We start from the raw sequence: 12939 nt of genomic DNA on the forward strand, positions 1-12939 counted from the left end.
TTGTAACCGTACCGACCCGCAGAAAAAAATGTAGTGTCATTTATGCTGCATAATTAACGCTTAAAAAAAAATAAAAAATCTATGCCAGAATTGATGCGTTTTCTCTCCCTACGATCATTAAAAAAAATACTAAAAGTTTTACGATCTAGTCTGTGCACCCAAAAATGGTACCAATAAAAACTACAGTTTGCCACGCAAAAAACAAGTTCCTGCTCCTGGCTCTTCCATCCTCCCCCCCCCCCTGCAGATGAGGACGACGTATATCGGCTCAGCGTGAAAACCGAGCCGATATACGTTCGTGTGAATGCAGCCCACGGGGTTAAGGGCCTATATATCAGAAACCCACATGACGCACCCAAGCTTTAAAACTGCACCCGTCAAAGGATTCAAAATGGTATTTTGGAAGGTTATTGACCCTTTAGATCAGTGGTTCTTAACCTTGCTGCAGGTGCTGTACCCAGAAAGTTTCAGATATGTTTTCACTGAACCTTTGAAAAAAAAATCATTTTATTTTTCCAATTACAAATTCAAAACCCCGGTATATTGGGGTAACCAGATTTTTCCAGGGTCAAAGCGGGACAGAGGGGTGTGGTCAGGGGGTGGGGCTTATCAATGTATGATTTTATTTCTGTCATAAAGACTGGGAGCAAATTCTGCAGACTTTCTGCTTCCAAAAAAACTGTCCCATTAACCCTTTCCAATCCAATTTTAGATTCAGGGTTTCCTAAAAGGCTTTCTCTTTCTGCAGTTATACAACAGTGCCATCTGCTGGCTAAAGCCAGTGTGTGCGCGCCAGAGAGGCTCCGGCAGCAGAGTGGCTGGCCATAGACAGTAAGCATATCCTGATGGCTGTCTTCTGACATTGGAGCTGTTCATGCTTCAATCAGAATATAGGAAGACATCAGACAGTGGATTGGAAAGGGTTACAATCCGTATCATTGGTGCAAACTGGCTAACTTCCCAGCAGTCTGTAGTGGTTCCACCTGACGAGTATCCCCTCACCAGCGGCACCGCACCTGACCAGGCCGGACGGTCACTATGATAATTACCGATTATAGTGGTTTTTGTGCTCCCCAACTCCTCGGCAGTGTGACTCTTGTAGAGGTGGGTTATATTGTCTTTGTGTACTAATTAAGAACCCAATTAGCGGTTTGCTGCTGCCCCTCGTATAGCAGCCTTACTATATAAGATTTGCGCGGTTTGGCTGCTGCAGTAACAATTGACTATGATAAACGGGAGAGAACAGAAGATGCTGATTGTCTTGTTGGCTGGAGTGCCTTCAATGCCATTATTTTAGGTTATGGTTCCTGATATATATATACAGTTGTGCTGACAGCTTTCTGGGTCTGTATACAACCTGAGGATCGCATGTCTGTTAGTCCATGAGGAAAACGGTAAAACTTGTTCTGATGTTTCTATTGCACGTTCGTATAGCATATCTCCTTGGTCTCAGTGCCCGCTGAGTGCCATCACAAGTGACCCACTACATTATGCCCTTATGTTAAGGGCTGATAAGTCGATTACCCAACATCTTCATTTAGAACGTTTTTGATTGGATTAATTGCCCCGTGGGGTCGTGAATCTTTATTTAATGGGGTTTTCCAGGCAGCACCCACCGTCAGTGCCAGGATACACTATGGTTGCAGCCGTGATCCCTTGGTGGTGGTTGGTGCCAGTATTTGCAGGCATAGCTGTCATTAAAATTAGTGGGAGTTGCGCCTGCAATTACAAGCACCAACCACTACAAAGGGGTCGGAGCAGCGGCTTCTGTTCCGACACCGGTGTATGCTGACGTTGATAGTGGGCTCTTCCTGGAAAACCACCTTATAGTCAAGCATATAGGAGCTCTTCACTCCTGTGATACATGTGCTGTCAGCAGCGATGTGCGTGGATGTTTCTCCCTAGCTGCTATATACAATGGCTTTATTTTGGCTGATTTTCCCCTAATGGTTGTGTAAGGGAGGTTTCACATCTGTGTTGAGCATTCCATTCTAGGAGCAGGAAAGTGAAAAATCTCTGACAAGCGGCCCGGGCTCTGTCCAGAGGCGGGGCCAACAGCGCCGGACCGACCCATATGAGTATATTGGGTTCTACCTGCTTTCCGCCCAGCTTTTGGATGGTATGGTCGGGCGTATAGTATGGTATAATACATTTCTGGTGCCCAGTGTGTAGTATTGATCTGGGGTATAGTATGGTATAATATATTTCTGGTGCCCAGTGTGTAGTATTGATCAGGGGTCTAGTATGGTATAATATATTTCTGGTGCCCAGTGTGTAGTATTGATCTGGGGTATAGTATGGTATAATACATTTCTGGGGCCCAGTGTGTAGTATTGGTCAGGCGTATAGTATGGTATAATATATTTCTGGGGCCCGGTGTGTATTAGTGGTCAGGGGTATAGTATGGTATAATACATTTCTGGTGCCCAGTGTGTATTAGTGATCAGGAGTATAGTATGGTATAATACATTTCTGGTGCCCGGTGTGTAGTATTGATCAGGGGTATAGTATGGTACAATATATTTCTGGTGCCCAGTGTGTAGTATTGATCTGGGGTATAGTATGGTATAATACATTTCTGGGGCCCGGTGTGTAGTATTTATCAGACGTATAGTATGGTATAATACATTTCTGGTGCCCGGTGTGTAGTATTGATCAGGCGTATAGTATGGTATAATACATTTCTGGTGCCCGGTGTGTAGTATTTATCAGACGTATAGTATGGTATAATACATTTCTGGTGCCCAGTGTGTAGTATTGATCTGGGGTATAGTATGGTATAATACATTTCTGGTGCCCAGTGTGTAGTATTGATCAGGGGTATAGTATGGTATAATATATTTCTGGTGCCCGGTGTGTATTAGTGATCAGGGGTATAGTAGTACAATATATTTCTGGGGCCCGGTGTGTATTAGTGGTCAGGGGTATAGTATGGTAAAATACATTTCTGGTGCCCAGTGTGTAGTATTGATCAGGGGTATAGTATGGTATAATACATTTCTGGGGCCCGGTGTGTATTAGTGGTCAGGGGTATAGTATGGTATAATACATTTCTGGTGCCCGGTGTGTATTAGTGATCAGGGGTATAGTAGTACAATACATTTCTGGTGCCCGGTGTGTATTAGTGGTCAGGGGTATAGTATGGTACAATATATTTCTGGTGCCCAGTGTGTAGTATTGATCTGGGGTATAGTGTGGTATAATACATTTCTGGGGCTCGGTGTGTAGTATTGATCAGGGGTATAGTAGTACAATATATTTCTGGTGACCGGTGTTTATTGGTCAGGGGTATAGTATGGTATAATACATTTCTGGGGCCCGGTGTGTAGTATTGATCAGGGGTATAGTATGGTATAATATATTTCTGGTGCCCCGTGTGTAGTATTGATCAGGCGTATAGTATGGTATAATATATTTCTGGTGCCCAGTGTATAGTATTGATCTGGGGTATAGTATGGTATAATATATTTTCGGGGCACAGTGTTTCGGGTTGCCACCCTTCCATAAATTTACAGACCGTCAGTAGTGCCCGGTAGAGAAAAACACTGTCTGTGATTTTGTGACTTTTTTTTTCTTTTATGCAGGGCAAATAAGCCGTCTCTGGGCAGAAAAGGAAGGGGGTTGGAAAGAGGGTGAGCGTTTTAGAAGTGGAATCCCCTGTGCCGCCTGCAGGGTCAGCGGGCAGATCAGAAGGGGCACTAGTGGTGGGTATTCTGGCCTCTCTTCGCTCCCAGGCGGCTCTTTATTGCCACTTCTGGGAGTTACAATAAAGACACATTTTGGAATATTTTGACCCATGAGTGACACAGCTGTGTCTCCGTGCCCCTTACATGCATGAACACGTCACTATATATGTATAATGCAGTGTGGATATGTCCTACATGTAGTAGAGCGGAGTGTGTCATATGTATATCTGACACGCCTGCTACATGCAGGCTCTATACACACATGGCTCTACTGCATATGTACACATCATGAAGAACATTGTATTATCTGCTCAGACACTGGAGACCGGCACATCAGACATGGCTGCCAGATCCTGATTCCTCCCCATCACATGGCCATCACACAAGGTCCTGAGACTTGGGAGAAGAGTGAGGGGTCCTGCAGCTGCAGTGGAGGAGGGTCCCTGTGTATCAGGGCTGATTACTGCATTCAGTGTCTCAGGAGCTGCGCTCTTCTCTTGGTCTCAGTTTTAGAAGTTGGTTTGTTATGTTCGACGTTTCCAAACCCGACAAACGTACTTATGTGGGCGATGTACAGCTTTTTCACATGAAGCAGCATTAAATTGTGGGTGTGGCCTCTAAAAAAGTGGTGTGGTGTATGTCCTCAAAGATTTTGGACCATTCCTGACTTTTTTTTTATACAGTTGTCAAGAAAAAATTGAAAGGTAAGTTGGCAGCTCTGCTGTGTATATTAGAATATATTTTGGAGGCGTAGTGTACATTTATTTTTGGGGCACGATGCATGTTAGAATTTATTTCAGAGGCACCGTGTGCATTATATTATACCGCGCCCCTCAAATATATTATAATACACCCTGAGCCCCAGAAATGTACTCTGTGCCCATAAAATATACTATACTGTTCCCCTGGAATATATTAATAGAGCTTCTGGGACAGTTTACATAACTTCATTATTTCAGAAGTGCAGTGTGCAATGCAATATATTTGGGGGTACGGCGTTTTGGTTCTGGGGCACAGTGTAGTGGCATATATTTTGGGGGTACGGCGTTTTGGTTCTGGGGCGCAGTGTAGTGGAATATATTTTGGGGGTAGGGCGTTTTGGTTCTGGGGCACAGTGTAGTGGCATATATTTTGGGGGTACGGCATTTTGGTTCTGGGGCGCAGTGTAGTGGCATATATTTTGGGGGTAGGGCGTTTTGGTTCTGGGGCGCACTGTAGTGGCATATATTTTGGGGGTACGGCGTTTTGGGGCGCACTGTAGTGGCATATATTTTGGGGGTAGGGCGTTTTGGTTCTCGGGCGCAGTGTAGTGGCATATATTTTGGGGTACGGCGTTTTGGTTCCAGGGCACAGTGTAATGGCATATATTTTGGGGGTACTGCGTTTTGGTTCTGGGGCACAGTGCAGTGGAATATATTTTGGGGGTACTGCGTTTTGGTTCTGGGGCACAGTGCAGTGGAATATATTTTGGGGGTACGGCGTTTTGGTTCTGGGGCACAGTGCAGTGGAATATATTTTGGGGTTACGCCGTTTTGGTTCTGGGGCACAGTGTAATGGAATATATTTTGGGGGTACGGCGTTTTGGTTCTGGGGCACAGTGCAGTGGCATATATTTTGGGGGTACTGCGTTTTGGTTCTGGGGCACAGTGCAGTGGAATATAGCCTGGCGACAGTTTATAATAATTTCGAGGTGACGGTGTAGGACGTCACCTGGGAGTCGCTCAGTGTCATTGTGTATGCTGTGTCTGACTGCATCACATCAGTTTGTGGAACTACAACTCTCAGCATGCCCTCACTGTTCTATAGGTCCTACTGGGATCTGTAGTTCCACAGGTAAAGGCTTTGTGCTGCTGGGAGTATTTGGGGCCTCTTGGTATTGGTGGCACTACTAGGGAGGTATTTTCACTGCACTGTGGGGTCTGGTGCTACAGGGGGCGTTGTGCGATGCGGGGTATCTAGGGTAATTTGGACACCGCAGGGTGGTATTTGGCCCTGTGTGATACTACTTGTTAGCTGGTGAAGCCAGAGTGGAAACCTCTTGAGGAGCCCTGATGTATTGCATCTACCCAGCAGATAACAGTAATATTTACCATCCTCGCTGGGGCGACTCTGCATCTCCAACATGAAGCACGTATCTCACAGCGACCCGCTGCTCTTCTGCAATGTGGCTGGGGGCGATATTGTATGCGGGCTGGGAGTGATGTGCCCCCGGGGTCTCCCAGTCCGCCCCTCATTAGGGTACATTTCACACGGGGTGTAAATACTCCAAATGTTTTGTGCAGCATTTACTATACAAGCCCGGTGGATGATATTGTAATAAATCTACATCGGGGGATTCATGAGTATATCTAAAGGGAAAACTATCTCCGTTGCCCCCGGCAACCAATCACAGCGCAGCTTTCATCTTGTATTCTGTGCTAGTAAAGTGATTGGTTGCCGGGGGCAACGGAGACAGTGTTTCTTCTAGGCAGTTTCATAAATCTGCCCCATAGTGTTGAAGAAATCCCTGCAGGATATGTAATATCCGTCATCTGATAACTGTTTGCTGCAGATCTCACGTTTTACAACAGAAGGGTGAAATCAGCGGCAAACGCCAAAGTTCAAGAGAAAATCCACAACATGAAAGTCCGACTTAAATGACGGATTCTGTAAACTCTTGTTACATGAATTGATCTCTTACTATTTCAGGTGATCCTCTGGCTGGTGGTCCCTGCGGCTCAGGCGTTGTGGCCAGCAATGGCGCTCCCTCTGGCTGGTGGTCCCTGGGGCTCGGGCGTTGTGGCCGGCAATGGCGCTCCCTCTGGCTGGTGGTCCCTGGGGCTTTGGCGTTGTGGCCAGCAATGGCGCTCCCTCTAGCTGGTCGTCCCTGGGGCTCAGGCGTTGTGGCCAGCAATGGCGCTCCCTCTGGCTGGCGATCTTTCTGACAGATCTTTGCTGTTGGATCTATTTCCTTGTATGCTTGAAGGACTTGCTGGCGCCTCTTGTTTCTTCATCTGCCGGTGGCGCCATATCTAGTCCTCTTCTAGCTTCTCTGGCCGTTACCGCCAAAATCCAACCCAGTTAGGTTCACTTCTTGTCAATGTCCCCAGCAGTTGTCATCTAGCTTCAAGATGGCGTCTGAGTCACCAACTGTCATTATGTCCTATAAGCATTATGATGTCAGGCTCCTCCCACTGTAGGCTCCGCCCACCCCAGGCTCCACCCACTTCAGCCCTGCGCTGTTCAGAGGCCTATCACTATTATGTCTTGCCCCACAAGCACTGAATAAAAGGGCCCATATCAGCCCCCTTCCGATAGTAATGAAAGGGCCCATATCAGCCCCCTTCCGATAGTAATGAAAGGGCCCGTATCAGCCCCCTTCCGATAGTAATGAAAGGGCCCACGTCGCCCCCTTCCGATAGTAATGAAAGGGCCCGTATCAGCCCCTTCCTACAGTAGTAATCTGCAGACTCTCGGCAGTCCGGCCCTCACAGGCTCTTGCCGTAGTTTCTGTATATGATCAGTGACCATCATCGGCTGAAGTCATACAACACAGTTTGATTTTGGCCTCTGGGCTCCTTCAGACTGGTGCTCACTATTTTGCCACAGTAAATTCGCCTTTTTTTTCTGCAACTTTTGAGCGCCTGCACTGCTCTTTCTAGATAAAACATTGCTGCCTTTTGCGCGTTTTTCTCAATAGTACTTTTTAATGTTAAAAATGCAGCGCACAAATCGCAAGTCTGTGCTATGTGATGTGATAAAAAGGAGGCTCCAGGGGAAACATGGGAGATTTTAAAAATCGTAGAACGATGGGGCACACTGCGATTTTTTTTTTTCTTAATTTTTCTTCACGCAAAATCGTATGAGTGAAAACATCACAAATGTGGAAAAAAAATTAAAATCTTGGGTTTTATAGTTCTGTGCTTTTATGCGCTCTCACATTGCGCGAGAGTTGCACGATTTTTCACAAGTGTGAAGGCACCCTTAGGCCAAGTTCACATTTGTGGCCAAAAATCCTCCCCGACATGCGGTCCTGTGTGGTTATCAGCTGATAGTGATCCCACACAGTAAATACATTTAGAAGTCATTTTTTTAGCATGCCGTAAAATGTATAATGAAACGGCAAATGACTGGGAGGGAGATAGGAGTTAGAGGGTTAATAGTGAGAACAGATTTAGGGGGTGGAGTCAAGACAGGAAGTGGAGGGGGGAGGAAGCAGAGGAAGAAGCAGGTCAGAAGAGGCAGCACATCCGCGGAGACGGACGGAGCGGGACAAGACGCCAGAAAGACTGAGAGAAAGAAAAATCCGAAAGTAAAGTTAGCAAAGAGAAAAGGCAGAAGAGAGAAGTCCAGGAGAAAAGCGGAGCCAGCAGAACTAAGAAGGAAAGAGCAGCAGGCAGCATAGAGGGAGAGAGCAGGGGGAAGAGGTTACAGGAGCAGGTAGAGGGGGGCCGTCAGAGGGGGGAAGGAAGCCTTTTAGCCCAGAGCGCAGCAGAGCCTGCAGCATCAGCAGCATGGGGTGCAGCATAGAGGGTAGCATAAGGCCTCATGTCCACGGGGAAAATCAGATCCGCTGCAGATTCTCCATAGAGAATCTGCAGCGGGTCCCTCCTGCCCCGCGGACATGAGCGCTGAAAAAAGGAATTTAAAAGCATTTACCCATCCGCAGCAGGCGGGGAAAGCCTTCTCTTCCTCACGGCCGGATCTTCTTTTTCGGCCGGCGGATGAATTCGTCACGCCGGCGGCACGTCGCCGACGTGCCGCGCGCATGCGCCGGGCACATCCGTCGAGCCAAAGCAAGAAAGATCCGGCCGTGAGGAAAAGAAGACCTTCCCCGTCCGCTCCGGTTGAGTAATTCTTTTAAATTCCTATTTTAGGTCTCGACGGAGAGAAGATGGAGCCGCGGCGAAGGGAAGAACCCGAGCGGGTGAGTAAATTCCGTATTTTGTCTCCCGCGGATCTGGACGGCTTCCATAGGCTTCAATAGAAGCCTGCGGGAGCCGTCCCCGCGGGAGACCCGCACGAAAATGGAGCATGGTCCAGATTTTTTCATGCTCCATTTTTTTTTTTTTAAATCCCTTTTATTGACCATCCGCGGGTATTTATCTACCCCGCGGGTGGTCAGTGCATCCCTAAGGGGTGCGGATCCGCGGGCAGGAAAAGAGTTAAAATCCGCTGCGGATTTTAATTCTTATTTTGCCCGTGGACATGAGCCCTAAGAGACAGGGAAAGCTTAATAGAAGAAACTGGGGCATCTAGTATCCAGAGGCTGGCAGGCAGCGCGTGCCCACGCCAGCTACCGCCTGCGGGATCCAGCACTCAGCGCAGTTGCTTTATTAATCCCCGTTACCTCGGCGCCCTAGCCGGGCACGAGCGCACGCAGTCCCAAACGTCAGGTCAACGTCACGCCAGCAGACAAGGTCAGGGCGCTAGGCGCAGGCAGCGCGAGAGAGCCAGGCTCAAGCAGCGTGGTAGCAGACAGCCTACAGGTCTAGAGCAGGAGTGGGCAGGGTACAGCAGCAGCGTTAGGGAGCGCGTGTCAGCTAGAGGCGGCAGGAGCAGCAGTCCGGAGGAGTCACAGCAGTCGGTAAGCCACCACATAAGGTCGGCTCCGCAACTGTCACGCCACGATAGGGATATAATACGCCGCAGGAGGCACATTTATTCGCAGGAGGGGTCAGATCGGGACTACCCTGGAACGTCGCAAGCAGGAAGGGCGCAAGAGGCTCCGCGCGAGGTCAGACGGCAGCCTTCGACCGGACAAGATATGCGACGACGCAAAGGAATCACAGCGAGGACCACGCCCTTGGCATCGCCGGAGGTCGGTCGAGCTGGTGAGTCGGTTTTTGTGGATGCTTGGAAAAATGTTATGGATCCCGCTAAGGCGGTTGACACGGGAGATTTGGTCACAGTCTTGAAATCGCTGTTGAACAAAGTTGATCCCAAAGAAGGGCTTTCAGTGTCCTGCTTTCCAGGGGGTTCAGTCCCGCCTGCGAGTAATTGTGGTATTGGTTCAACAGAGAATGCGGGAAGTGATCCGGCAGAAGGCTTAAAATATGCCGATTCGCCTTTCTGTGGTGTTGCCCCTTTAGGGGTAGGTTTGTCAGAGGATCTGGTGGATAAAAAAAAAAAAATAAATAAAAAAATTGCATACCGCCCAATATTTTTTACGGTATACGTCTGAGCAGAGTAGCGCAGTTGGCCACATTATTCTATCTAACAGACTTGTCCGTAGCTGCCCAGTTTGATACCGCTCCCATTGAATTTATCTGCTTCCAACGCTGATCTTGAGCAGGTGACCCCTGCCAAATCAATTATTGATTACCTTTTCTGAGGATAGGTAATCAATACTAAAAGTCCCGGAAGGCACCTGCTTCTAGTGATCTTTAACATATGGGCTGATATAATGTAAACCTCTGCGCCTTTCAGACTCCTTCCCTTCCTTCAAGTAGTTACATAAAACTATTTGAATGGAAATAGGTTTTGGGCCGGCTGCACACGGGCAGGTTGGATTCCACATGCGGAGGCCCGTAGCAGAATCCGCCCCTCCCCGGCCGGTGTTCGCGCATGCCTTTATTTTCTTGTTCTTTTCTGTACTGTGGATGGTCCGCACGGCTCGCCGTCGGCCATGCGCAGTACAGATTTCCATGCGGAATTCACAGGAAAATGGAGTGTGCTGCTTTTTTTTTTTTTTTTTTTTCCATCCGTGAGCAGAAAATGCAGTTGGTTTCCGCTCTTGTGCAATCACTTTTGTATAGCCTACTATGGGCGGTATTTGCTACGGAATGCGGAGGCGGGCGCCCACTCCACATTTGGTAATTCAAATCCGCTCGTGTCCAGATTTCCTTTTTATTGTACAAAGTTTAGTAAATGAGGAATGTTTGCAAACCTAAATTTATTGTTTCTAACAACGATCATTTATTTTAGAATTTCGGAGCGGAAAAAAGAGACCTCACAAGGAGTGTGACGATCCTCCCACCGTGCGTTCCTCGTCTTCTTCCTACACGAATGTCATGGAATCCCACCAGCACAGCTCATCTGGAGGGTCTTCACGTTCCTCTTCCATTGCAGCCACTTACACAAATGTTAACAATCCCAAAGAAAGATCCTATGTTCCCGAGATGTTTGGGGGAGAGATCCGTACGGTAACGGATACGCCTCATATCTCGCAGAATAGTTTAAAGGACAAGACTTCAAAAATTCAGGAAAAGGACTCGCTAAAAGGCACTTGTACAGCAGAAACTTCTGAAGTAGGTGCTGTGGAAAATCCTGCCAATCCTGGACCATCGTCCTCGGATGGCAACTGCTTCTCTGAAGCTCGTTCAGAGAGGCCTTCATCCAGCCATGCACAAGGAAAAACCTCTAAAACCCTAAGTCCGGACATACTTCATCTCCTGAAAGGGAAAGATGCAAATACTGTGACAAATATCCTGCGGACACTTTCTCCCTTTTATCCTGCTCTTCAAGGTAAGTGTAAGAAACACAACCCACACTGCACGGCATCAGATGAAACCCAGGGAACCAACCAGATGGCAGTAGATTTGTATATAGTTGTGCCAATCAGATGGCAGTAGATGTGTATATAGCGCCCACCTCGTGGCCGTGTAATATGTAGGCACATCTCTAGAGTGTATAAAAGTGGTTGGCTGCATTTCTCGTCACCACTGGTATATGCAAAGAGAAAGTTCTATAAAATGGCGCAGTCCTTGGTACAGGATGCTTCTACACTAGCCGATAGTTAGCCAAGTGATGGCACAAAAGGCAGTACTATTAGTGATTGACATCCCTGTAAATACAGTCCTTCACAGATAGCTGTCAATCACTGATAGGACTGGCCATCGGACTATGCTGGGACCAGTGGATGTGTGAGGCCACACAAGGGGTCCGAGCTCAGGACGTCACCGACAGACCATCATTGGAGAAGAGCATCTGATTGTCCGACAAGCACAAGCAGCTCCAAATGTTTCATTGTCCAAAGAGACGAGCTAACGGCGGCACAGCTGAGTACTAGAGTCTCCCTGTCCCCCATATCCAATCTTGTATCCAAGCTAGAGGCAGTACAACAGGGTACTAGAGCCTCCATGTCATCCAGTATCACATCTCGTATCCAAGGTACAGATGGTACAGCAGGGTACTAGAGCCTCAATGCCCGCCTATATTACATCTTGTATCCAAGCTAGAGGCGGGATAACATGGTACTAGAGCCTCCATGCCCATCTGTATCACATCTTGTATCCAAGCTAGAGGTGGGCCAACAGGGTACTAGAGCCTCCATGCCCATCTGTATCACATCTTGTATCCAAGCTAGAGGCAATACAATAGGGTACTAGAGCCTCCATGCCCCCATATCCCATCTTCTATCTAAGCTACAGGCTGTACAGCAGGATACTAGAGCCTCCATGCCCTCCGTATCACATCTTGTATCCAAGCTAGAGGCGGGATAACAGGGTACTAGAGCCTCCATGCCCATCTGTTTCACATCTTGTATCCAAGCTAGAGGTGGTACAACAGGGTACTAGAGCCTCCGTGCCCACCTGTATAACATCTTGTATCCAAGCTAGAAGTGGTACAGCAGGGTACTAGAGCCTCCCTACAAGGGGTCAGTTCTCCACACTAAATGATCCTTTTGGTCAGATATTGTAATCACTTACATCAGCGTTAAAATCCCAAAGAGAAAATTTGATTAGATTCCGACAACTTCTCCCGGGTGCCTGAGCGTATATTATTAATACAGTATACTTGTGGTGTTTTTGTTTCTTTTTTTGTCAGTTTTTTTTTCTCTTATTACAGAAGTAAACCTTGAGATTCTTGCCCAGGTCCTTGTTAACACTGGAGCGCTCGACTAAGGTTCCACAATATCAACTAATGAAATGTTGCATAAAAGATCTAGTTCTAGTTCCCATTTCTTCATCTTGAGTTACCAAGTGTAGCTGGCAATGTTCGGTCTGTTTGGTTTCCTATTCAGTGGATTGCTTTCATTATAATGAAGTTTTCCAAATTCAGTTTCCTAATAAACGCTCTTGAAAACCCAACTTGGAGAATTGTGTTTTGTTTGCAGTTATTCACAATGTATGTTCAGTTGCTGCTATAGTGTTATATCTAGTCTGTACAATCTGAAGCAATTAGTGTATAGACTATTGTGTCAGGATATTTGATTGCTGGTCTGATTGTATCCTAAACTAACACCTAGTGCAGAATAAAGGTGGAACAACCTCTTCTGATGCTTCAAGGTGGGTGTTTTAGAATGTGCCCTACCACCCTCGGTCCCTAAAAT

At 47.2% G+C, this 12939-nt stretch overlaps 1 protein-coding gene across 1 annotated transcript; it reads left to right on the plus strand.

The window, feature by feature from the left end:
• Nucleotides 1-8879: 8879 nt before the first annotated feature.
• LOC136578762 (uncharacterized) lies at nucleotides 8880-12689 on the plus strand. The gene is made up of 3 exons (XM_066578928.1): nucleotides 8880-9499; nucleotides 10593-11132; nucleotides 12456-12689. Exons 1-3 carry the CDS (start codon nucleotides 9433-9435, stop codon nucleotides 12509-12511), a joined length of 663 nt encoding a protein of 220 aa, XP_066435025.1. The 5' UTR covers nucleotides 8880-9432; the 3' UTR covers nucleotides 12512-12689.
• Nucleotides 12690-12939: the final 250 nt, after the last annotated feature.

The sequence above is a fragment of the Eleutherodactylus coqui genome, chromosome 9 (genome assembly GCF_035609145.1).
Source record: "Eleutherodactylus coqui strain aEleCoq1 chromosome 9, aEleCoq1.hap1, whole genome shotgun sequence".
Lineage (NCBI taxonomy): Eukaryota > Metazoa > Chordata > Amphibia > Anura > Eleutherodactylidae > Eleutherodactylus > Eleutherodactylus coqui.